At 42.1% G+C, this 27,136-nt stretch overlaps 1 protein-coding gene across 1 annotated transcript in view; it reads right to left on the bottom strand.

Annotated features, from left to right (window-relative positions):
• HECW1 (HECT, C2 and WW domain containing E3 ubiquitin protein ligase 1) overlaps positions 1 to 27,136 on the bottom strand; it is a 246,240-nt gene that overhangs the window by 42,069 nt on the left and 177,035 nt on the right. The window contains exons 19-21 of the mRNA XM_010587155.3: positions 21,773 to 21,893; positions 20,912 to 21,025; positions 20,070 to 20,222 (exon numbers count right to left, since the gene is read on the bottom strand). Of these exons, the coding sequence (XP_010585457.1) occupies positions 20,070 to 20,222; positions 20,912 to 21,025; positions 21,773 to 21,893 (388 nt within the window). The remainder of the gene's footprint in view (positions 1 to 20,069; positions 20,223 to 20,911; positions 21,026 to 21,772; positions 21,894 to 27,136) is intronic.

Here is a 27,136-nt window from a genome sequence, read left to right as displayed (position 1 = left end):
GTGCTCCTAACCTCTCCATATATGCTTTTTGCCCTCGGCTTGCTGCCCCTTCCTCATTCGTAACTGCCTCTGCCATCTGTTGTCGTTAGTTGCTGTTGAGTTGATTCTGACTCATGGCAACCCCGTGCGTTCCAAAGTAGAACTGCTCAATAGGATTTTCGGAAGCAAAGAGCCAAGACTGTCTCCTGAGGTGCCTCTGGGTGAGTCTAAACCACCAACCTTTGGCTAGTAATCAAGCACTTAACTATCTGCACCTCCCAGGGATTTTTGCCTGCAATCTACATTGTCATTTCTCTGTAGAACAGAGAGAGGGAGAAAGGGCTGATTCCTTTTCCAAAGCTAACCGCCCCCCATAGCTCCTGGTCACTTCTGCCTCCTTTGGCCTCTGATGCCACCCATTTCTGCCCTCTCTTATAATTCAACTCTTTTCCTCTCTTCTGACACTGTCTCCTCAAAAACCTTGCATCCTTCTAGATTCTCAACACAGCTGCCTCCTAGAAAGAGCAGTTTTCAGGGCCATGTACTGCCAGTATAAACCAATACAAGCGGAACTCCATTTGAAAAGTTAACAGTACAAACAGCAAGGGGGAAGTGCCAACAACAGTAAAGCCCCCTTGGAGCTGTTCTTGGGATGAATATCCGGGGACTGTGGGTTGGTTCTCGGCAGCTCCTGGTCCCCTGCAGAGTCACGAAGGGAAGGAGCTACGCCCCACCCGGCTTTGCTTTCCTTTCCACTCTTGCCCGCACATTCCTGTGGTCTGAGTTCAGAGCCCGGCCCCACGCTTGCCCGAGGCTAGTCTTCTCTCCACAGTTAATGGAGGGTTGGGTTTAGGTCCTGGCATTCCCACCAGTGTTTTACTTTATAATTGTTGCCTCCTGGTGCAGTGGTTAAGCCCTGGGCTGCTAACTAAAAGGTCAGAGGTTCGAACCCACTAGCTGCTCCACTGGAGAAAGATGTGGCAATCTGCTTCCATAAAGATTTACCACCTTGGAAACCCTGTGGGGCAGTTCTACTCTGTCCTATAGGGTTGCTGTGAGTCTGAATTAACTTCATGACAGTGGGATTTTGGTTTAGTTTGTAGGAAGGCTGAGGCTTGGTGTCCAAGCCTCCTGCAGAGCTTGGAAGCAGAGTGTGGCCTGCTGCTGCGCATGTGAGAACTCAGCTCGCCTCCCCTCACTGGTCTGGAAACCCTGGAGGACTGTAAGAAAATACTTCTAGCCTCAGGAGTCCCTGAAGGGCATGGCTGTCTCTAAGCTTTTCTTTCTGATAGAGTTCATCAGGCGATTATCACATTGTTGTTGCTGAACCCTGGTGGTGTAGTGGTTAAGAGCTACAGCTGCTAACCAAGAGGTCAGCAGTTCAAATCTGCCAGGCGCTCCTTGGAAACTCTATGGGGCAGTTCTACTCTGTCGTACAGGGTCGCTATGAGTCGGAATCGACTCGACGGCAGTGGGTTAGTGGGTGGGTTGTTGTTAGCTGCCCTGGAGTCAGCCGCTGACTTGTGTGATACCATGCACAACAGGACAAAACACTGCCCGGTTCTGCGCCATCCCCATGATTGATTGTCGATCAGACCGTTATGATCTGTAGGGTTTTCATTTGCTGATTTCATTTTACTTGGATCCACAATCAACGTCCATGGAAACAACAGTCAAGGAATCAAATGATGTATTGGGTAAATCTGCTGCAAAAGACCTCTTCGGTGTTGAAAAGCAAAGATGTCACTTTAAGAACTAAGGTGCACCTGACCCAAGCTATCCTGTTTTCAATTGCCTCATATACATGTGAAAGCTGGACAATGAATAAGGAAGACTGAAGAAGAATTGATACCTTCAAATTACGGTTTTTGTGGAGAATATTGAATATACCATGGACTGCCAGAAGAATGAGCATGTCTGTCTTGGAAGAAGTACAGCCAGAGTGCTCCTTGTAAGCGACGATGGGGAGACTTTGTCTCTCATACCTTGGACATGTTATCAGGAAGGACCAGTGCCTGGAGAAGGACATCATGTTTGGTAAGGTAGAGGGTCAGTGAAAAAGAACACTTTCAACTAGATGGATTGACACAGTGGCTGCAACAATGGGCTCAAACATAGCAACATTTGTGAGGATGGTGCAGGACCGGGCAGCATTTTGTCCTGTTGTATATGAGGTCCCTATGAGTTGGAACCGACTCAACAGCACCTAGCAATAACAACAGATTGCCAGGACTTTCTTCCTAGTCTTAGTCCAGAAGCTCTGTTGAAACATGTTCAGCATCATAGCAACACACAAGCCTCCACTGACAGACGGGTGGTGGCCATGCATGAGGCACATTAGCTGGAATCAAACTTGGGCTTCCCGCATGGGAGTCGAGAATTCCACCACTGAACCACCAATGGCTTATTGGGCAACTCTCATGGGAAGAAAATTAATAAACCAAGTGGGAGATTATCTTCTGGAAGTAATAGAAGGGAACCAGAACGTGGACTCAGGGGCGGCTTGACTGCACCAACACACCAGCACCAGTTATGAGCCCCAGTAACGCTGATCTAATAGCCAGAGATGTCTAAGTATATATGACGTATTCCAATGTTGAAATTGTTTTTATAAAACTCTTCTTGTTTTCAGTTGTGGTCGTGTCTGTTTTGACTCATGGCAACCCCATGTGTTACAGAGTAGAACTGCTCCATAGGGTTTTCTTGGCTGTAATCTTAACAGAAGAAGATCACCAGGTCTATCTTATGAGGTACCACTGGGTAAGTTTAAACCGCCAACCTTTAGGTTAGCAGTAGAACGCCAACTATCTGTGCCACATAGGGACCTTTCTAAAAATGTAAAACAAAATCCATTGTTATTGAGTCAATTCTGACTCATACTGACCCTGTAGGGCGGAGCAGAACTGCCCATAGGGTTTCTAAGGTTGTAATCTTTACAGGAGCAGATTGGCACATCTTTCTCCCGAGGAGCAAGGCTTGTGGGTTCGAACCGCTGACCTTTCGTTTGAACTTTTTTAAACCACTGTGCCACCAGGGCTCCTTATAAAACTATAAAAGAAAAAAAAATTTTTTTTTTTTTTATAGACCCACACAAATGTTTTTTACCCTACCAAAATTTTGGTGACCTTGTTCATCAACAAAGCCTGCTTGTTTTTCCAGCCTCTTTTCATACATGGGTAGATTAAAGCAGTGGTTCTCAGCAGGGAGTGATCTGGCAATGTCTGGAGACATTTTTGGTTGTCACAACTGGGGGAGTGGATGTTACTGGCATCTAGTGGGCAGAAGCCTGAGATGCTGTTCAACATTATACAATGCACAGGGCAGCCCTTCACAAGGGAGAATTGGTTAAGAGCTAACAAGCTGGCTGCTACCCAAAAGGCTGGCCGTTCGAATCCACCAGCTGCTTCTTGGAAACCCTGTGAGGCAGTTCTACCCTGTCTATAGGGGTGCTGTGAGTCAGAATTAACTCAACGGCAGTGGGTTTGGTTTTGGTTTTTAAATGTCAACAGTGCCAATGTTGAGACCCAATTGAAGGACCCAATCTAGCTGTCTGTGATAACTTCAGATGTCCTAGTAAAATATACACACACTCTCTCAAGAAAAGAATAACATCTACCATTTGTTAAATGCCTACTGGGTGCCAACTACTATTTCTATATTTTTACAACCACCATGCAGAATAAGCACTATTATCTCCCGTTTATAGACCATGGAATCCCTGGGTGGTGCAAATGACTAAGTCCCTGGCTACTAACCTAATGGTTGGTGGTTTGAATCCACCCAGAGGCACCTCAGAAGAAAGGCCTGGTGATCTACGTCCTAAAAAGCCAGCAATTGAAACCCCTATGGGGTTTCTACTCTGAAACACAGAGTGTCACTGTGAGTCTGAATCAACATGAAGGCAACTGGTTTTGGTTGGTTATTGGGCAGGAGGCTGAGTCTCAGAGAGGCTAAAAATTTGAACAGGGTCACTCAGCAAATGAAAGATAGAGCAGGTATTTAACCAGGGTTTGCCTGGCTCTGAAGCCTTCACCTTTTGCCGTGTGGCACCCTGCCTCAGGAACTGGAGGGCGTTGCCTCTGCCAGCAACTATGCTGGCTGCAGAGGGCAAACAAAGACAATAAAGACCCCTGATCCAGTTTCAAAGCTAACACAAGTCCTTACAATGCAAAGTAGGCAGGGTGAGATGGAATGAGAGAGACAAAAGACAGGAGCAGTGTTTTTCACACAGTTTTGTATAGAAGCAGAGAGACAGGGAGGAGAAAGAAGAGTCTGAAGGGGACAACTGACCACACCACCTGGCTCCCTGGAGGAGACCAGCTCCACCTCCATCTGTTCTCATAGTGGGATTGAACGGAAATCTCGTTGGAAAATAGAGTTTCAGTTAAAAGCCCTTGAAACCTTTGTTTCTAAAAGAACTCAAGAGAATATGAGCTTATTTATCTTCAGAAGAAACTTCAGGAAAGAAGTCATGAGGTAACGACATAGTTTTTTAAAATTTTATTGTGGTAAAAGATATATACAAAAAAATTGCTATTTTAACCATTTTAAGTGTACAGTTCAGTGACGTTAATGACACTCACCATGTTCTGCTACCATCACCACTGTCTATTTTCAAAAGGTTTTCATCACTCCAACAGAAACTCAGTGCCCCTTAGGCAATAACCACCCCCCATCTTCCCTTCCCCAGCTCCTCGTAGCCCCTAATCTACTTTTGTCTCTAGGCCTTTGCCTAGTCTAGATATTTCACTGAAGTGGGATCATACAATATTTTTCCCTTTGCATACGAATTATTTTACTCCGCGTAATGTTTTCAAAGTTTATCCATGTCTCAGCGTGTCATCAGAACTCATTTCTCTTTGTGGCTGAATAATATTTCACGATATGGGTATAGGAGCCCTAGTGGTGTAGTTAAGAGCTCAGCTGCTGACCAAAAGACTGGCAGTTCGAATCCACCAGCTGCTCTTTGGAAACCCTATGAGGCAGTCCTAGTCTGCCCTGTAGGGCTGCTGTGAGTTGGACCTGACTTGACGGCAACGAGTTTGGATTTTTTGGTTTATAATTGCTGTGTCACAGAGTAATTCTGTTTAACTTTTTGAGGAAACTTCAGACTGCTTTCCACAGCAGCTGTACCATTTTACAGTCCTACCAGCAATGGATGAGGGCTCCCTACAGGGTATTGTAAGTGGGCTTTCAGGGTAGGTGGGATTCAGCCTGTGTGAATGAGAGAGGAGGAAGAGAGGAAACCACAAGGGTCCTCTGGCAGGTGGAGAGACTGGATGGAGAGAAGCTCTGACCACCAGAGCAGGGGGGACAAAGGGTGGGAGGAAGGGAGTTGGGACAGGAGTTGGTGTCTCAGGAAGGCAGTGTGCAGTCCCAAGAGCCTGAGGAACATGGACTTCATTCTGTAGACAGTGGCACATCATTAATTTTTTTTTTTTGTGCTGAGTAAAGGGGCAATGGGTGTAAAAATGGGGTGAAGAATGGAAGAGACAGCGGGTAGGGTGAGCAAGGCAGTGCCATGTACATGTGGCATTTATAATACACCAGAAGCTCACCTGCAGAACGGTATGTGTAACCCAGCTCTCAGGAATATATCAGTGCATTGATGAATTCATATTTGCCTTCCTCTAAGAATTTACCTAAGTCATCTGTACCAAATGACATTTAGCTGTTAAGGAATAATTTTTTTTTAAATGACACACACGCGTACTTTATAGATACATTCATAAATCTGATCTTGTTTTTGTATGCTGTTGCGTTGGTTCCAACTCATAGCATCCCTGTATGACAGAGTAGGGAAACCCTGGTGACGTAGTGGTTAAGAGTTTGCCTGCTAACCAAAAAGGCTGGCAGTTCGAATCCACCAGGTACTCTTTGGAAACCCTATGGGGCAGTTCTAATCTGTCATAAAACCAAAAAGCCAAACCCATTGCCGTGGAGTTGATTTCAACTTGCTATGACCCAACTGGACAGAGTAGAACTGCCCCATAGGGTTTCCTAGGCTGTAATCTTTACAGGAATGGATAAACCCACTGCCGTTGTGTTGATTCCGACTATAGTGACCCTAGAGGACAGAGTCCTGGTGGATTCAAACTGCTGGCCTTCTGGTTAACAGCCATTGCACTTAACCACTATGCCATCAGGGTTTCCAACAGGAGTGGATAGACAGGTCTTTTTCCCACTGCGCAGGTGATGGTGGGTGGGAACCGCCAACCTTTCAGTTAGCAGTATAACCCCCGCAACAAATAAACATACAAACAAACCCAAATCCGCTGCCAGAGTGGATCCCGACTCACAGAGACCCTATAGGACAGAGTAGAGCTGCCCCATAGAGTTTCTAATGAGCAGCTGGATCTGGTGGATTTGAACTGCCTACCTTTGGATTATTAGTCATAGCACTTAACCAGTATGCCACAAAGGTTTCTGTTGGCAACCTAAAAAAAAAAAAACCAAAACCAAACCCATTGCCATTGAGCCGATGCCAACTCATAGTGACCCTTTAGGACAGAGTAGGGTTTCCAAGGAGCACCTGGTGGATTTGAACTGCTGACCTTTTGGTTAGCAGCCTGAGCTCTTAACCACTATGCCACCAGGGTTTCCACTGGCAGCCTAGGGCTCCTTAAACCTGATCCTACATGCTTTTTGCTAATATCTATTTTGCCTTTTCCTTGTTTGGTTGGCTCCCCTCACCTCACTCATCTCCTGTGACCCATGTTTAACTATCTAAGGTGTGTCCTTTTATATACTTCATCTGCGTTATTCAATCCTACACTAATGTACTCATACCTGTATGTCTGTATTTATACAAATACAGTACAGGTTTTGGGTCATTATTTGTCAATTTTTGAATCTTATTACTCATGCTTTTCTGCGTTTCTCCTCAGTTAATGATACCTTGAGGAAATCCGTCCTTCATATGATAAGGCCTTAATACAGTTTTTTAATGCCTCGGGTTACTGTGCAGTGTGGATCTGCTTAATCTATTTGACCGTTCCCCTGCCAATGGACATTCGTGCTGCTTCTAGGTTTGTTCCTTTAAAGACAATGCTGAAATAAACACCCTGTCTGATGTGTTAGGCAGTCTAGCATAGCTTTTAAGAGTCAGCATTCTAGAGCCAAACTGCCAGGGTTTGATTCCTAGCTCTGTCATGTACTAGCCCTGTTACCTTGGACAAGTTTTTTAACCTCTCTGTTAACCAATTTCCTCATTTGTAAAAGAGAGGGGTCATAATAGTATGTGTAATTCAAGTGCAGCCTTTACAAAGATACATGGCCCATACTCAAGGCTCAGTAAATATTAGCTATTATTACAAAAGTCCTTACATACTACTGCTTTGGTTTTCATGAGATGGATTCACAAGCCAAAAGAAAAAAAAAAATAATTCATGTTTCTACCAGCAATGTATGAGAGTATCCTTTTACCCATGTTCTCTCCACAAATAATATAACTTTTTTTTACTTTTTGCCAGTTTGAGTACAACCCAGTAACCCAGTGCCATCGAGTCGATTCCAACCCATACAGTCGCTATATAAACAATTATAAAGGGATATATCATTGTTAACTTTAATTTGCATTTCCCTGAATGCTGGTAAGGTTGAAATTCTTTTACTGGGTTTGTTGATCATTTGGATTTGTTCTTCACTGACCTACTTTTTCATGTTCTTTGTCTATTTATTCTAGGGTTGTTTCTTCTTTTCTTTTCAAGTTGTAAGAGTTCTGTGTATGTTATAGATTTCAACCTCTCATTTTCTTAAGTTGCAAAGATTATTTTTCAGAACCTAAAGTTTGTCTTTAGACTTTGTTTATGGCATTTTTTTGGCCATAAAAAGCATTTTAATTTTTATACATTGAAACTTTTTTTTTTTTTCTTTTATAGATTCCAGTGTGCCAATCTTGATGAAAAAGTCCTTCACCACACAAGGTTTCTTGAGCTTGTTTAATTTTTTCAATAATGTTTATGTTCTAGAATATACATAAAATCACCTAGATTTTTCTGAAGAAATGTTATTGTTAGATTTTGTATACGTGTTTTTAAACTAGAGAGGAATCTAACTCAATTATCTTTTGATTACATAGCCAGCTATGGTGGCATCATTAACTAAATACTTCATTCTTTTCCAACTGAACTGAACTACCACCTTTGTCATATACTAAATTATAATACTCAGATCTATTTCTGGATTTGCTTTTTCACAAATCCTATCAAAATACCATTTTTACTCGATTATATGTCTTTATATTATGTTTTCATACCTGGTAAGAAAGCCTCCTACCCCACCTTATCACCTCATTATTCTTTTAAAAAATGACTTGGTTATTTTCAGTCATTTATTCTTCCATATGACACAAAAGGATAAGATTTTAGTTAGAAACATAAATTTATATATATATTTGGAGATAAATGACATTTCTAGGATATTGTCTTCACATCAAAACATGGTATTTGTTTCTTAATATCATTTTATGTTCTCAATAAGATTTTATAATTTTATTCATATAGGGCCTTTGCCTTTCTTGCTAAATTTATTTGTGTTTATCATTTTTGCCACCGTTGCATATACAAGTTCCCTTTCTAGGTACACTTACTGCTAGAAAGAGAAAAACAATTTATTTTGTATATTTATCTTATATCCAGCCCCCTATCAAATTTCTTTACTAAATCCAGTAATTTATTTTTACTTTAGTTTCATGAATTTTTTAGATATACATGAGAAAAGAGAGACAGTTTTAACTCTCCCTTTACTAGGTTTATACCACAGGGATTTTTATGTCACACATCTTCATAATTAAATGTAGGCCTCAAGACGTGACAAATTTCTAGTATTGTGATATGTTCACCCGGCCTCATAATTGCCTGTCTCCTCTCATCATTCAGGTTTACGATATTTGGCTTCCTTGCTCCTTCTAATACCCTCTGTCCCAGTATCTCATACTGTTTATAATCAGTATCTCATACCCTTTAATGAGAAAGCAATTAGAAGGTGCAATATCCTCTATAGACAAACAGTAAATCACCTTTATGAGGAAAGTCACTGTTCATTTAAATTTATTACAGAGTGTAATCAGAGACTGCTCAATATAAGTGATGGATCTTGAATTAATGTTGTAAGACAATCCCAGCTCCTTGTTTGCTTTAATAATTTATTCAAGAACCATATCCCAGGAGAATTTATTAATTTACTATATTATAGGAACAGTGGACCTCTTGTGTGCAGAATCTATTTAACAGTGGGTATCCCTGGGGAAAAAAAAAATTTTTTTTTTTTTTCTTTTATCCCTGGTGGCATAGTGGTTAAGTGCTATGGCTCCTAACCAAAGAATCGGCAGTTCAAATCTGCCAGGCGCTCCTTGGAAACTCTATGGGGCAGTTCTACTCTGTCCTATAGGGTCGCTTTGAGTTGGAATCGACTTGACGGCACTGGGTTTTTTTTTTTTTTTTGTCGGTTACTATCTTAAAAACTAATCTGGTGAAGGCTTTTTCAGATAAAAATTGTGAATATACATTGCTTAGCACACTGTTTAAAAAAAAAAAAAACCAAACCCAGTGCCGTCAAGTCGATTCTGACTCATAGTTATCCTATATGACAGAGTAGAACTGTTCCAAAGGGTTTCCAAGACTGTAAACTTTTTGGAGGCAGACTGCCACATCTTTCTCCCACGGAGTGGCTGTAGGTTTGAACCGTCAACCTCTTGTTTAGCAGCCAAGCGCTTAACCACTGGGCCACCAGGGTGTCTTTTTAAAAACCATTAGCTTTTATTATTATTAATTTTTATTACACATTTTTATTATTATTTTCACAGTTGCAAAAGCCTCTAATCTAAAAATGAGAGTTTTCAAAAACAGTACTTGTTAAAGATTGAACTGTGTCCTCCCAGAAAACATGTCTTGAGTTCCTGGCCCTTGTACCTGTGGAGAAAGATGTGGCAGTCTGCTTCTATGAAGATTTACAGCCTTGAAAACCCTATGGGGCAGTTCTACTCTGTCCCTACTCTGTCAACATGAGTTGGAATTGAGTCAACAGCAATGGGTAGTAGGTAATACCTGTGGATGTGATCCTGTTTGGTTTTTCTTTTGTTATGTGATCATATCAGTGTATGGTGAATCCTAAATCTAATCATTTTTGAGTTATAAAAAAACCAGAATAGACACAGAGATACACACATGGGGGAAGGTAGATGCCATGTGAGTGCCATCTACAGGCCAAGGATTGCCAAGGAATGCCTGGGACTACCTACCTCCAAGGCAAGAATCAGGAGACCCTGATTTGGACTTCTAACCTTCAGAACTGTGAGAATATAAATTTCTGTTCTTTAAAGCCATTGACTTGTGGTATCTGTGTTACAGCAACACTAGATAACTAAGACAGAACTTTCTCTAATGGTTTTGAAAACTTTACTGGATGTTTCTCACAAGTTCTGAAGAAAATTGGGTTAAGAAATGGATAGGATGGACATAATCACAACTGGTCGTGTGCTTTTTATGATGCTTTCTAAACTAATTTATGTTCCACCGCTTCTCCAGGGTATTACTAGAAAGACTATTCAGCTTCAGCCAGAGAGGAGATCAGTAAAGCTCTTGCAGGTGTCTAGGAAAGGACCCACGTACTACTGTTGGGGTAGGTGAGGGTGGAGGAGCTTATCTGATCCTTAATTCAAATCAAAAGTGCACATTATCACTGCGCTCTTGTCAGGAGAGGCCCTTGGCCCTTGAAGAGCCACGAGGCTGTCAGTGGGATCTCATAATATTGTGGTTTCTGTCTACTAATTCAAGACTGCAGATATAGCAAGTGATATTTAAAGTGTGTTATCCAGGACTTTTTAGGTTCCATAAAACTCTACAATTACACTTAATATCCACTTGGCCAAACTCTAAACATGCTCTAAGTAGCCTCCCTCCTCTTCCCTCTCCCCTTGCTAAGCACCTGAAAGCATAAGACTCTTACCACCTAGTAGTGACTGCTTGGAAAGGGCAAGAGGCTGGGGCAGGGCAGGAGAGGGAGATCTATTTCTTTTGCGTTAGCAAAGGGCCAAGAGCCTCTCTCAGAGATTTTGGTTTGAGAGGTTCTAAAATTTCTGGTTGTGACACTAGTCAGGTTAGAGTTGTCACAATCACTAGCAAGGAATGAGGACATGCACCTTCTGGTGGCTGCATAAACCAAGCCAAGCCAGTTGCCATCAAATAGATTGACTAATGGCAACCCTATGTGTATCAGAGTAGAACTGTGCTCCACAGGGTTTGAGATGGCTACGTTTTTGGAAGTAGATTTCTTCCACGGTGCCTTTGGTTGGATTTGAACCTCCAACCATTTGGCTGGTAGCCATATATGCCACCCAAGGGCTCCAGTGGTTGCAAAGAAACTGATTAAACAGTTAGTGTCAGATTGAAAACTGGGTCCTGAAAATTCTTCTCGTGTTGACATTTTTCTAAAAAGTGACTTCCCAAAGGTTGGCAGTTGAATCCACCAGCCGCTCCCTGGAAACCCTATTGGGCAGTTCTACTCTGTCCTACAGGGTTGCTATGAGTTAGAATCAACTCGACAGTAGTGGGTTTGGTGTGTTTTTTTTTTGGTCTGCCTTGAGCACTGTGTTCTTTTAAAGAACTATGCATGTGGGATCGAATTGACAACAGCAAATAGAAAGGTTAGAGAAGAAACTTAAGGGGAAGTGAGTTCATGTTAACAGTGGAGGAGTAACTTAGAGAAGGAGGGTGAGAATGGCTGCATAACTTGATAAATGTAATTAATGTCATGGAATTGTACATGTAGAAATTGTTGAATTGGTGTATGTTTTGCTGTGTACATTTTCAACAATAAAAAATAAGTTATTAAAAAATAAAATAAATGAGTTATAAATATATAAGTATACTATATATCAGATGGTGATAAATGCTGTCAATATAGCTAAAAAGGGTGTTAAGCTGGAGAGTTATTAGTAGATGCTCTACTTTATATTTTCTATTTTGAGTGCCTTCCAACCTGAGGGGCTCATTTCCTGCACTATATCAGCTAATGTGCCAGTGCTACCTCATAAGGTTTTCACTGGCCAATTTTTTCAGAAGTAGACAGCCACGTTCTTCTTCCTAGTCTGTCTTAGTCTGGAAACTCAGCTGAAACCTGCCCACCAAGTGTGACCCTGACAGTATTTGAAAAACTGGTGGCGAAGCTTCCAGTATCACAGCAACACACAAGCCACCACAGTATGACAAACTGACAGACATGTGGTGGACGTTACATCAAGTGGTCAGGAAAGGCCCCTGAGAAGGGAAAGTTTGAACTGAAATGTGAACCTTTCCTATCACTAAGCATAATAATGTAAAATTATATGCATTTTGCATCATTTATACTTTGTGGTAGACATAAAAATACATTTCATTTTGTCACTTATACCTCCATTCAAAATATATATGAGCATTTTTGCCTGGTATTTTCTTATACATCATTTTGTAGCACATGGAAAATTTCCAATAGCACAAGTTTTAGCAAATATGAAAAATGTTGACACGACAAATCTCACAGCATCTGGGGCTGTGGCCACTATAATCTGGCTCATTTAAATTATAAAGAAATGTCAAGAGTGTTGGAACTGACTCAACAGCAACTGTTTTTTTTTTTTTCTTTTTTTGAGTGTTACCACTGATGACTTTGACAGGGTCATGATAAAGAAAAGTCACTTTCACAAACACATTGTGAATCTTTCGGGTGAAGAAAATTAGATTTTTTTTTTTCACTTAGCATGTGTAATACAGAATCTTCACTATATTTATTGATACTGGTATGTCTCAACATTTGGCTAGGAAAAAAGAGAAGTAGGTGGAATTGCTATGCCCTGTTGTATGGAGTTTTTGATTTACTGGTATTGCTCCAATGAAAATATAGCCCACATCCAATGAGCATAAATGGAGACTCGGAGTGTCTCAACTAGCTACAGCAAAAGGAAGTTTTGAGAAAGGATAGTGTCAGAGGCTTCTCTGGAAGCCTCGGGAAGATACTGGAAGCACTGTCATAGCAGAATGAGCATGGTGCAGCTTCAAGAAGGAGGCAGAGGCCTTCCTTCAGTAACAAGCAGCATTCCAGCATTGTGCCAAACAGCCACCGAAGGTGCAAAGCTGTCAGAGACATGAACATCCACTGTCAACCTCACCAGGGCTTTAGACCCACAGAAGAAAAAAAAAAGTGTTAACCTCGAGCAATTTATTGCAGGAGGAAGGAATGAGCACTCTAGTTTTTTATTTTAACAGGTGTGATTTGTAGAGTAATACTTATATATATACCCAATGGAGCCCTTGTGGCACAGTGGTTAACAGCTCAGCTGCTAACCAAAAAGTTAGCAGTTCGAATCCACTAGCTGCTCCTTGGAAACCCTACAGGGCAGTTCTAGTCTGTCTTATAGGGTCGCTATGAGTCAGAATCAACTTGATGGCAATGGGTTTGGTTTTTCTGGTTTTATACACCCAACATTCAATCAAATATTTTTACTGAACAACTTTAAGTGTTAGGCATTGTGCTAGAGTAAAATAAGACAGGCCAGTCTCTGCTCTCCTAGAGCTTATTTCCTCAAGTGGGAGTCAGACAAAACAAGTAAGAGTATGGGACACAGAAGACGGCTATGAAAGATCAAACACCAGAACAATAATAATAAAAAGATAAAAATGACTAGTGCAAAGAGGCCTCCTCCAGCCACAACCAAGTAATGTTCTCCATCCTGAGTATTGGTTAATCCTTTATGGCTGACCAGCTTGTTCAGTGTTTGTTTATTTCTGGTCTGTAGTGCTGGTTTCCAACGTGAAGAGAAGAGGTTGGCAGGGAGTGGGTGTTAGTGACCACATCTCCCTCCCCCTCCCAGGCTGAATCCTGTCCTATCTTGTCCTGTGGTCGAGGGATCTCCGCTGTTCTTAAATTTCCTGCTTTACCAAGTCAAGCCCTTTAATCTTTTGGTTCCTCTGTTTTCTTATTAGTATCGTTCAGGTTACAGCGAGTCTCATCTTCCTGGGAGCCCGTTGGAATCATGTGATAAAGTGTCCTGTGGGCCCAGGAAGGAAGGAGGGCCATGCTCACGAGATCTGAGATCATCTACGGACAAGTCCGCCCTGCCAGCTTAAATGGCATCTTGTTGCAGCTAGTGGTGTGGGAGATCAGATTTGAGAACCTGTGGTTCAGGCCTCCTCAGTGCCACCCACCTCCCAGCCGCAGGAGCAAGGGGCACAAGGTCTTCAGGCAGGCAGGGCAGACCTGCTTGCTGCTGACATTTAGTACCATACACAGAGCAGACTTCACTCATTTCTGAGCCCTTCCAGGCACCCTTCAGAAAACACTCATCAAAGAGCTTGACAAGCATATAAAGCAAAAAACAAAACAAACCCAAAACTGTTGCTGTCGAGTTGGTTCCGACTCATAGCAACCCTGTAAGACAGGGTTTCCAAAGAGTGGCTAGTGGATTCGAACTGCCAGCCTCTTGCTTAGCAGCGAAACTCTTAACCACTGTACCAGCAGGGGCAGTGAAAATGCAAAACCTGCAAGCGTTCTTTGTAAAATCATTTGCCCCAAGGCACAAGGATGGCTGACAGTAGGGAAATAAATGAGGAATAAGTCTGGCATTGCTGTTTGGTTGTTGTTGTTAGCTGCCATCAAGTCGGCCCTGAGTCATGGTGACTCCATGGACAACGTAACAAAATACTGCCCAGCCCTGTGCCATCCCCGTGATTGTGGATCAGACTGCTGTGACCCATAGGGTTTTCACTGACTGATTTTTGGAAGTTGATGGTCAGGCCTTTCTTCCTAGTCCATTTTAGTCTGGAAACTCTGCCCAAACCTATTCAACATCATAAAAAAACCAAAAAACCAAACCCGTTGCTGTGGAGTTGATTCTGACTTGTAGTGACCCTATCATAGCAACACGTAATCCACCCCAGACAGATGGGTGGTGGCCGTGCATAAGGTACTCTGGCTGGGAATTGAACCCGGGTATCCTACATGAAAGGTGAGAATTCTATCACTGAACCACCACTGCCCTGACTGTTTGGTTAAGACCCTGTAAGCCCAACAAGGGCTTCTTGTTCAAAGCTAAAGAAGGCTCTGAACAGACAACCTCAAGTTCACTCAGCCATGGCTGAAATTGCCAACAGAACAGCATCTTCTCTGTTTCAGGAATTCTGAAAAGAACAGTAGGACTTCTTGCAAAGGCTCATGATCCAATCTGATGCTGATCAGAGTTAGCTTTTGATGAGCGCCCTCTGGAAAGGGCTGTGCGTGTTCTGCATTTCGGGCTTTTCCAAGTGCTGAGGACTCTGGGAGACAGAACTGTTCAGAGGCAGAGCCTCAAAAAAGAGGAAAGGCCCCCTGCCCACTTCACAGCAATTCATATTCAACCTTAACACTGACAGGAAACTCACTGAAAAAGCTCTGTTTAGATTGCTAGTTCAGATTACCTGCAATTTTGTTTAAGGGATACCAGCAAGTATCCTCAGCATGAGTGGGTGCTTCAGGGGATCAAAGTCAGCGTGCTGCCGAGAGGGTTAAGTCTCTCGAGTATAGGAAGATAGCAGTTAACTAGGGCCTCGAGGGCAGGCACTTTCGAGCCCTTGATCTTTATAAGGGATTCATCTAGATCACTTTGTCAATTCTTACCATAGCTCTGTATCACTTAAGTTCCTTCCCCAATGCAGTAAAGTCTAACTGATGTACTTACGGGCCAGAAATAGGTGGCTGGCAGCAAAGCCAGGGTGAGGGGCGGGTGTGGGGCAGCTGGTGAGGTGGTCTTACTAATGCAAAGGCCAAGCTCAGGTAGGTGGTGCAATACAGTGCAGCCCACAAATGCAGAGTGCCTTCTGAGACTTTCCCATAGGCCTTCACCTGTGGCTCTATTTTGTGTCTGCATTGAGAAGTGCTTTTCTTCAAGATTCCTTCAGGGCTTTGAGTTTCGTTTACCCAACCATGGTGCTTACCCCTGCTGTCCTCTGCCACCGTCCACAGTGTACCATCTAACTCTTGGACACTCTTCCTCCCTTGATGCCCTAGGCTTCATCCTCCCAATCCTTTGTTCTGAACCCCTGGAGACCTCATTCTGTTATTCTATGGCTTTTGCACCACCTCTGGCCAGTGTATTCTCATCTGTCTTCTCCTGTCACTGACACTAGTCTTTTCCTGAGGACATCTCGCTCCCTCCAGGCCTGTTTCATTTTCTCGTTACACTCCTTCGGCCAATCCTTCACCGCTTCCCTTCTAGATCCTACTCTGCCCACCCCTCACGTAGCGGGGTGGCCCAGTGCTCTTCCGTGGGCCTCAGCTCTCCTCACTGTCTGCGCGAGCTCTGGGTAGTCCCATCTCCTCCCATGACTTGACTCACCCAGTGCTGGTGTCTCCCAATTCTCAAATTTTAGCCCAGTGGTCCATATTCCTGGTTGCATGTAAATATATCAACATAACATCAAATACTATCATAGAAGCTGCAAACCCTCCAGGTCAAAGAGTGAATTTCTCATCTTTCCTTTAAATGTATTCTACTTCACACAACCCCCAACTCATTACGCAACCTCAGACTTATTCTACGTTCCTCTCTGCCTCTCACTTTAACAGTCAGTGAGATAACTAGGCCAATCTCTTCTCCCTCCAAGATGTCCCTAAATTCAGTGCCTTCCTCTCCGTAGACACTGACTCTACCTTGGTGTTGACTCTATCTCTCTCTCAACATAGCAACAGTCTTGTAGGTGGTCTCGCTACTTCTAGTCTCACCTCTTCAAATTTGTTCTCCACACTGTGGTAAGGTTTAATTTAAAAATTAAAAAATGTTTAATTTTAAAAACATGAATCCCATCATAACATTCTCTATACAGGATATATGTAATCTGCCTCCCACCTCCATCTCTGGCCTCACTTTCTACCATGACCCTGGAGGCCACACTCTGCTCTGATCAGTCTACACTGCCTATTCGAGTTCCATTCCCTCTCATGCCTTTATATTCTTACCTCTGGTTTTGGCTCCTTGACATGTCTAGAAAAGATTCTTTATAAGATTCATTGACTTCACTCTCCTCTCCCACCTTAAGCCCATTGAGATATTTTTTCTTTGTGATTAAATATGATTCTCAGTTATATAAATATATATACATATATACATATATACATATATACATACATATATAATGTATGCATAGCAAAAGACCTTTTTTAAATTTTTAAAAAACAAAGATGTCACTTTGATGACTAAGATGTATCTGACCCAAGCCACGCTCTTTTCAATCACCTCTTATGAGTGCAAAAGCTGGACAATGGAAAAGGAAGACAGAGGAAGAATTGGTACATTTGAACTGTGGTGTCGGCAAAGAATATTGACTATAGTGTGGGCCGCCAGAAGAATGAACAAATCAGTCTTAGAAAAATATAACCAGAATTCTCCTTAGAATTGAGGATGGCAAGACTTCAACTCACTTACTTCTGACATGCCCTCAGGAAAGACCAATCACTAGAAAAGGGCATCGTGCTTGGTAAAGTGGAGGGTCAGTGAAAATGAGGGATACCCTCGGGGAGATAGATTGACACAATATCTGCAACAATGGACCCAAACATACTAAAGATCTTGAAGACGGTGCAGGACTGGGCAACATTTTGTTCTGTTATACACAATAAGGTCAGCATTAGTAGGCGCCAACTCAAGGCAACTAACGACAGCAGCAACAGTTGTAATTATTGGCTTACTCACATGTACCCCTCACTACTGCTCCTTGAGGGAAGAAGAGACCTTGCTCCTTTCATCTTTGTATCCTCTCAGCACATAATATGCACTTAAATTATAACCGTTAAATTAATGAAGGTATTTCCCACACACCTAGCATGGTCCTGTATATGATGATATTTGATGAATATTTCTTTATGGGTGACTGATTCCAATTCACAGACTCCAAGACACCATCCAACCCTTTCATGACCTGTGGGACATACAGAACCCATCTACAGTTTCTGCCTTTCTGATTTATTGGGAAGCTTCTGTCCCACTGACAGTGTATGTTGCTGTCAGGTGGGGACCTGTATATAACTGTTTGAAATGGAAAAAATGGGCGTGTGCTGCAACTTGCTGTTTTTACAGTGTATTGTTTGAGATGGGGGAGCCCTGGTGGCGCAGTGGTTATGTGTTCGGCTGCTAACCAAAAGGTTGGCAGTTCGAATCCACCAGCTGCTCCTTGGAAGCCCTATCGGGCAGCTCTGTTCTGTCTTATAGGGTCTCTATCAGTAGGAACAGACTCAAGGGCAACAGGTTTGGTTTTTTTTTTTTTGGTATGAGGCATTGCATCCTGGAGATGTGCTTGTACAAAACTTTTTTTTTTCTTTGTTAGTATATTTCCGGGTTCCTTCGTGTTATTGGAAGTTGCGTTTCTCACAATGATTCCATGTTTGCTTCAATACTTCATTTTCAGGCACCATACACTGTATGCACCTGTCAAGGGATCTAGAAGGTGATGCTGAGAATGCAGCTTTAAAAAGATGGAGACTCAACCACAATTATGTGCAGCCATTGCAAGGTGCCTTTATGTATTATCCCACGTTTTGAAAAATTTCACCAAATAAAATAAATCGCTAAGATAATACGATTTTTTCTTGCTTTATCCCACCAATCCTACCCCTGGAGACCAGAAGGACACACATGTACCACATAATATATATCAAAATCCATATTACCTACCAAAAATTCAGACACACTCAATGATCCAGCATGCATTCCATTAATGAAAACACTTATCAACAAAAAATTAAAACAAAAAAATAATTCAGTCATGTGAGCAAACAAAGAGGATTGAGAGGTTCTTTTATGTATGATCTGTGCACATATATATTCTTGTGTCGTGGGCTGTAGCTCTCTCTACTGCTGGGATGGAGCTGTCTTGCTATAACCTCAGTGACAGCTGCCACTCAGTTTTCAGGTTCAGAAAGCCCTCTGATGGGGTTCTGAACTTGCTGCTCCAGCTCCGCACTGCCTGTGTTTCTGCCTCACAGGCTCTGTTATCTGCTTATTGATAAGTTACGGGGAAAGGAGAGATAAAGGCTGACTTTTCTTTCAGAATTTATGCCAAACGCTTGATGTAGACATACTCCGGTCCCAGCTCAAAATCTTCAGAGCCAGGTGTGTGTTTGGAGAGAGAGGGCATGTGCAATTCCTGGAAGCATCACGCCAGGGTGGGCTACACTGATGCTGTAAAACCAAAGTATGAAGACTTGGGCTCTAAGCCCAGCCGATCTCAGGTACCACCCAGAAGCTCTCCTCTCCAGCAACACATTATAATAAACACTTTCAGATAAGAACCCACATTAGCAGTCTCCAGTGCTTATTTTCCTTTTCATAGCAGGGGCTCCTACAGCGACAGCAGGGATAATTTTCCAACCAGGTAACGTGGTAATGGAGATGAAAAGTGGCTGCATCCTCAATGTTCTGAGCAGCTGTCTGGAGACTTCTAACACCTACATGTGAGGTATTGCCCACAAAATTGTGCACAATTGACAAGTACATATCTTTTTACATGTATCAGTAAACAGCATTTGAATGTCTCAGTGGGAGTGGACCAAAGAGAGATTGGATTTTAGAGTCAGAAGAATGCTTAGGGTTCACCTGACCCAAAAGCTTCATTTTACAGTAAGATGCAGAAAGCCGATGTTGGTGTCTGCCCAAGCTCCGAATGGTTCCTTCTTCTCCCATGACTTGACTATAAGTCAAGTCCAAGGTCAAAGCCATTGATCCAAGGTCAAAAATGTTTCCAAGCCCTGAGTGCTCCAAAAAGCCTCCACTGGGGACTCTTACGATTTTAGTAGCATTATCAATATTCACCAATTATACCGACTTACCTTATTGTCCTTTCAGCAGGCAATTATTCTATCTTACATCAATTTGCACTTGATATATTGGTGTTTGTAGTCATGTTTTTTGTATTCTGGATGAAGACTAACAGAAATCTTCCTCCTAGAGCTCTGTCATTCACTCTCAATACCTCCCCTGATATTCTGTCCATTGCTCTAAACATTGCAGCCCTCAAGAAATGCTGTTGACTTCTGACTCAGAAAGACTGGAAATTTCAAATATAAGAAAGCAAAAACTCAAGTCTTACCATTCAAGGTGGTTCTCCACAAACGCGGACATGGGGCTGATCTGCACCGTGTAAGTGTCATTTGCAGAGTACTCAAAGAGCCCGTAGTAAGGGTTGAAGAGCTCCTGGGATAGCAGGAAGAAGAACTCTCTAGAGGGACCACTGTAGTCCAGGCTGCAAAGGAAGCAGAGGCCCAGGAAGCTCAGGGTGTGCCTGGAGGATGTCCATGGATGGGCTCTTATCCCATCAGTGTTCCTTAACCTTTTTTCAACCATGTCACGTGTATGGGATACAACACACAGCTGGTCCATCAAAAACAGGGACTTGGGAGTGTGTGTGGGGTGGGGGGCATGAAAGAATTTTCTGTGACACTGTGTGCATTTTCGTGCATCTGTGTGTGAACTGGAAAAGCTTCAAAGTTCATTCTGATGTACCCTCCTAGATAGCTTGCCTTCCACAGTTGAGATGTCTTCTAGGAAACCACTGAAATTATATGAAAATTTTGATATGGAGTTGTATATATGCATATTAGGGGGAAGAGTTTTCTTGATTAGAAACTCAGAGGTCTATCTCTACTGAAAAAATAAAAATCCAGTGACTTCGGGCTGGGTTTTTGGCTGACTCTTTGGACATGTGGTCTTAGACTCTAGTACATGCTGATAATCTTAGTTTTTGGAAGGACCTGAAACCTAAAGCTTGAAAATACCTGGAGAAAGAAAGACCTCCTAGGAGGGCATGACCAGAATCAACTTGGGCAAAAGGCTTAGAGCCAGCACCCTGTTACTTCTTGAAAAAAATCATCCATGATCCTTGGTCTCTGGTGTATCCCCACCCAGGTGTCTATAAAACGGCTGGCGCCTCACCCCTCCTCGCCAACGAAGGTGACATAGAGTTTGTTCCGCTGGAGCTCTTTCCGGGAATAGGCCATCACCTGATTGAAGGTCCCCTCCAACAAGTGGTCCCGACGAATAATGAGCCTGGGAAAAAGAAGATGGAACATGGGTGGTGAGCAGAGTCTCTGAGCCTCCAATATCTGGCTGCGTTCTACGTGAGCAGCAAGTGCTCAGTGAGAGATGAAAGGGCAGGACACGGAGTCAGCAAAGGACTTATTTTAACAATCCTTTCAAACATTGGGACCGCAAGGAAAACACGTGTGCCTTTATAGATGGCTAGATTCTATAATGTAGCCATCACATTGGGCTACATTTAAAATTCTTTTTGATCAATTCCTAGGCATGTCTCTTAAACTGGATTCCTAAATTCAGGTTTGACACTTACACATGAGAACAACGAGCTCGGAAGGAAAACAATGAACAACTTTTTATTTGGACTCCGACTATAAAGTTACAAAGGGTCCATGGATTTGACTAATGAGGTAAATTTTGTCCCATGAATAAATGGAAGGAAATATAAGATTTTTTAATTTGGTTTATGCTTCCCTGCTTTCTAACAACGTCTACATGATTTTATATATATATATATATATTTTTTTTTTGTCTGAAATCTACTGCTCTCTCTCTCTCTCCTTCTCCCTTCCCTTCCTGCCTCCCTTCCAGTTTCTCAACTTCCTTTCTTTCCAACTTCCTAACTTCTTTCCTCCTTTCTATGAGCATGGCTGCTACCACAGCAGGGTATCCAATCTCCAAAAACTACCACAAAGGTACAGGAAAGAAGGAGATAGAAAACTATTGTCTGAATTATGTGCCGAGCACTGCAGCACTCACTTAATTTTCCCTGGACCCTGACCAAATCCTTTGGCTTCCAGTTTCCGGTAGAAATTTCGGAGCTTGGCTTCAAAGTCTCTCCGGTATGGTGAAGGGGCTCTCGCACTGGCTCTCTGTAAGCCTGCAGGGAAAAAGCACATGGTCGCTTTTTACTGGAGTGACAGTAGGGGGAAGAGCTGACCAGGGGCACATTCCTGTGTCTTCATATTTTTCTTCTCCAAGACATGTCCCCTAATTTCCATTACTCCCTCAGTTACTTTTATAATAAATAGAAATAATATAATAAAGAGAAAAATAAGTTCTGATGGGAACAAATATTTATGTTTTCCATTCCAATTATTGTAAGCTATGTATATTTTTTATATTTATCTTAAAAATGCCTTGGTGAACAGTTTTCTTGATTTAATTATACTAAACCCTGGTGGCATAGTGGTTCGGTGCTATGGCTGCTAACAAAGCGTCGGCAGTTCGAATTCACCAAGTGCTCCTTGGAAGCTCTATGGGGTCCTGTAGGGTCCTATAGGGTCGCTATGAGTCAGAATCAACTCGATGGCACTGGGTTTGGTTTTTGGTTTTTTAGGTAATCTAAAACAATTAGCATAAACCAACTCTACTGAGCTTTTCTTGCAATTTGCTGTAAATATAAGTGAATTGTAACTATAATATGGCAACTAGAACTGTAATATATGTGTTTATCATATTTCTGTCATTATGCTGATATTAATACTAAAATAAGTATCTCTTTCCATTAGGGCCTAGAGAATTTAGGGGTTTATATTAGATTACCTTGCACCATAAAATCAAGAATTATAATAGTAGTAAGTAATAAAAAAAAATTTAATAGTAATCATAAAATTTACAATAATAATAATAATAATAGTTGCCCACTATATTCCAGGCACCGAGCTTACAATCTAGGGAAGACAGGTACTGATAAACTCAGTTTATCAGTTAGTTGTAATGGCAAGAAATAACTACATAATTACAAGCTGAGATAATTGCTACCCATGAAGACATGGTTGGAGGGAGAAAAGAAAAAAACCTAGGACTGAGCCTTGGAGATGGTAGGGAGAGGAGGATAAGCCTGAAAACACAGCCAGAAAAGTAGATGAAATGCCTAGAGTGGTGCCACATAAGCTGACTGAAGGGGGCCCTTTGGGGTGACAGAGTCAATACTGTTGAATGCTGTAGAAAGATCAGGAGGAGCACCAAGAATTCCCATTGGATTGGGTGACCAGAGGTCATAGCGACCTGAGCGAAGGCACCTCCTCTACTGTATAGGTGTGAAGGGGGATAGGCACAGGTTTGGTATGCTTGTAGGTCTGGTAGCAGACATTTGAAAAAGTGTCTGCTGAATGGCTTTAACCATCTCAGCAAAGAAAGAAGGGAGGTCATTTGCTAGGACAGAAGAGGGGACAGAGTGAGTTGGAAGTTTGATGGGAGTGGAAAATTTGAAATAGCAGTAGAGAAGAGAGTAAGTTTTCCAGAGAAATGTGACAGAATTTCTTTTGGGTGTTCTTTACTGAGGAGAGAGATAACTAATTTATAATTAATGACCTGGAGGGCAGTGGTAGTTCAGTGATAGAATTCTTGTCTTCCACGTGGAGGCCAGGGTTTGATTCCCAGCCAATGCACCTCACGTATAGCCATCACTCATGGGTCAGTGGAGGTCTGTGTGTTGCTATGATGCTGAACGGGTTTCAGTGGAGATTTCAGACTAAGAGGGACCAGAAAGAAAGGCCTGGAGATCTGCTTCTTAAAATTAACCAAATATAATTAAAAATATATGTTAAAATCCTAGCACCTGTACCTGTAAATATGCCCTTGTTTGGAAATGGGTTTTTTCTTTTGATATGTTAATTAGGCCATACCAATGGAGGGTAGGTCCTACACCTAATCACTTCTTTTTTTGGGGGGGAGGTTATTGTGCTTTAGATGATGGTTTACAAAGCAAATTAGTTTCTCATTAAACAATGAATACACATATTGTTTTGTGGATTGGTTGCCAACCCTATAACATGTCAACACTCTCTCCTTCTTGACATTGGGTTCCCCATTTCCATTCGTCCAGCTTTCCTGTCCCCTCTTGCGTTCTTGTCTTTGTCCCTGGGCTAGCGTGCCCATTTAGTCTCGTATACATGGTTGAGCTACCTGTGTTATTGTTTGTTTTATGGGCCTGTCTAATCTTTGGCTGAAAGGTGAACCTCAGGAGTGATTCAGTACTGAGCTATAAGTTGTCCAGGGGCCATGATCTCAGGTTTCTCCAGTCTCTGTCAGTCTTTTTTTGTGAGTTTGAATTCTGTTTTACGTTTTTCCTCAGCTCTGCCCGGACCATCTACTCTGATCCCTATAAACACAGCAGAGTAGATACAGAAGCACACACAGGGGGAAAAGGAAGACAGGCAACAGAAACAAATGCTAGTAGCTACTAGAAACTGAAATAGGCAAGGAAGGATCTCCCCCTAAAACCATGTCCTGAACTTGGACTTTCAGCCTTCGGAACTGTGAGAAAATAAATTTCTATTCTTTAAAGCCATCCACCTGTGGTACTTCTGTTACAGCAGCACTAGGTAACTAACACAGTAGGTGACAGCGACCAGGAGAGAGGAAGAGGGGTGGTACAGCTAAGTGGTGAAAGCAAGGAAGCATGGAGAACACCAGCCGCCCCTTTGGATCCTGCAGGACCTGGGGTGTCAGGGAACCCACAGCCACCACTGAAAACAAGAAGAGTCCTTCCTGGAAAGCCAGGTGTCTGTTAAGGCACGCAGGTGCCTGCACAAGGCTATAGGTGCAAGTATAAATTTTTTTCCCCATATTTTATAATATTATAACTTTTACTAGGAATCCTACTACCACTATCCCTATGGCCATTACTATAATGCATTTTTCTAGTAATTTATGCTTTGCAAAATACTTTCACATAAACTATGATTAACCATCTCTGTAGCATCCACTTAAATGTCATGAAATTCTAGGATAAGGAGAATTATAAAATCAGTACCAAAATATTTGGATTAGTTGATTGAGGACTCTGTAGTCAAATCTGGGAAAATAAAGAATTAATCCCCTTGACAAAATGGACTGAATGATGGTTTGAAGTCAGGGCATCAATAATGTCTGTATCAGGAAAGTTGATTCCTTTTATAAAAGTTATTATCAAATAATTCTCATTTAACACATAACTCTTTATTCTCTTATTTCGTCTATTTGCAATATGGGTGTCTATCCATATAATATATGTTACAATTTTGCTCTACTGACAAAGCCTGTGGACAAAGTATAGACACCTTATCAGGCTGGGACCATCTCCATAACAAAAGGGCAGATGATCATGCAAACCAGCAGCTCCCCAAGACAGAAGGCTTTGCTCTCCAAAAGTGGTTCACCCTGTGGGCATGGGAAATGTCTGATTATCCTAATGTTGGCTCTGGCAAAGCCCCTACTTTTCCATTTCCCAGGCAATTGGATTCTAATTTTGTTGGAGTCAGAGACCTTACACAGGAGCATTTCATTAACAATGCGTTTGGTATACTTGCTTGGGGGAAGTGACAACAAGGGAATACTGCCTTAAAAAAAGATTTTAGCAATTAGCAAATTACCTCTAAAAGAGAGTTCTGAATGATAGGACAAGGAGAAGCCAAAAAGAAAGACATTCTAATTTTGGAGACACATGGCAGCACTGAACGATACTAACTCTGAGGGAGCCACCCTGCCGAAGGGGCATAATAATTAGCATATTGCTAAATTCAGTTGCTTTTCTGAAATGTCCCACTGGCTTCAGAGGCCAAGCTTGAACCCTAACTCTAGAGGTAGTGAGATAGGGAGTTAGTAGACTTTTCAAATGAACCTCTTCCATTTTAAACATTTTGAGCTTTAGTTATAAAGGAAATGTGGGTTTACCAGAGAGACTTAGAACAATGTAATGACGCAAGCCAAACAATCAGGGGAAAACACTCCAATATCTGGATTCAGTTTGGAGATGGATTTGACCTAAGGTAATTATCTTGATAAGTCCAGGAAATAAAATCTTTATTTTCCCCTAAACTGTTCAGCATATACTCCCTTATTTAGAGTGGAAGATACCTAAAATAATTTTTACATCATGCATAATTTATTCTAATATATAAAGAATGGCACTATTTTTTTTTTTAATACAAAGAAAACTTAAGGAGACCAATTTCATGTCATGAAAGAAAACACTTTGGAATCTTCACGGGCACGTTATGGTGGTCTTGCAACCATGCCTGCTCCCCTTTGTAACTTAAGAAAAATAATCAAAATTGGCATCAAATAAAATTGAGTCATAAGGCAGAATGTTTCAGAAATTGCTCTTCCATTTACATTCTCGAAGAGTGCTTTTGGAATGTGGTAGCAATTTTGGACAGGGATCAGCAAACTAAGGGGCTGGATGATAAATATTCTACTCTGTTCTGCTGTTGTCGCACAAAATCCACCATAGACAATACATGAAGGAACCGGTGTGGTTAGGTTGCAATAAAAATTTTTTTATGGACACTAAAATTGGAATTTCATATAATTTTACATGCTTTGACATATTGTTCTTATTTTGATTATTTTTTTCAACAATTAAACATGTAAAACCCACGCTTAGCTGAGCGGGAAGAGGGGCAAACAAAACCAGGCAGCAGTTGGTTGACACGAATTAGACAGTGCGCTTTTGACCACAAGACAGAGACAGGGAAGGAGTGAAAACCCCAATCAACACCCCTTCCCCCCCTTTCTTTGTCTTGCTAACCATAAGCTTGTTCTGAGCAACATTTTTCAGGAAGTCACAGCAGGTAGTGGCTCCATCCACTGGACTAGCCTAAGCTACACCTTGAAGCATGCACAGATTGAAGAGATCACGTCCTTCAACCCACCCTGGACCCGACTGTCACCGGAAAGAACGATATTTCCCAGGCCATGATTTCACCCGATTTCATTTTAGAAGCGAACTGTCCCACTACACACACATCCAGCGAAGGATGATTTAATATCCTGACCTCCAAGTCTGCACATGGGAGAAGCTACGGGAGGAGGGTTCCAGGTACCAAACTCAACCCCTGAAAACATTGGAAACAAAAAGCTCCCCAGCCCCCTTAGAAGGTGAGCACATGGCCTTATGGTTCCTAGACCCCACGCTGCTCCTTGTCTGCACAGACAATAAATTTCCACTTTCTGTTTCCCTTGCAACTGGTGATGTGGTGTCCATCTTATTTCCATTGGCTAGTAGGACAGGACAAGAACCCTCATTCGGCTACAGGAGGAAGGGAGAAAGAACACACATAGAACTTACACCTCTCTGTCATTTCACCTTCATCTTGCGGAAACACAGCTGGCCACTTAAGCCCGTAATCCAGTTGC

The sequence above is a fragment of the Loxodonta africana genome, chromosome 8 (genome assembly GCF_030014295.1).
Source record: "Loxodonta africana isolate mLoxAfr1 chromosome 8, mLoxAfr1.hap2, whole genome shotgun sequence".
NCBI classification, from domain to species: domain Eukaryota; kingdom Metazoa; phylum Chordata; class Mammalia; order Proboscidea; family Elephantidae; genus Loxodonta; species Loxodonta africana.
The sequence above is the reverse complement of the archived record's forward strand: the minus strand, read 5'-3'. Positions and strand labels throughout refer to the sequence as shown.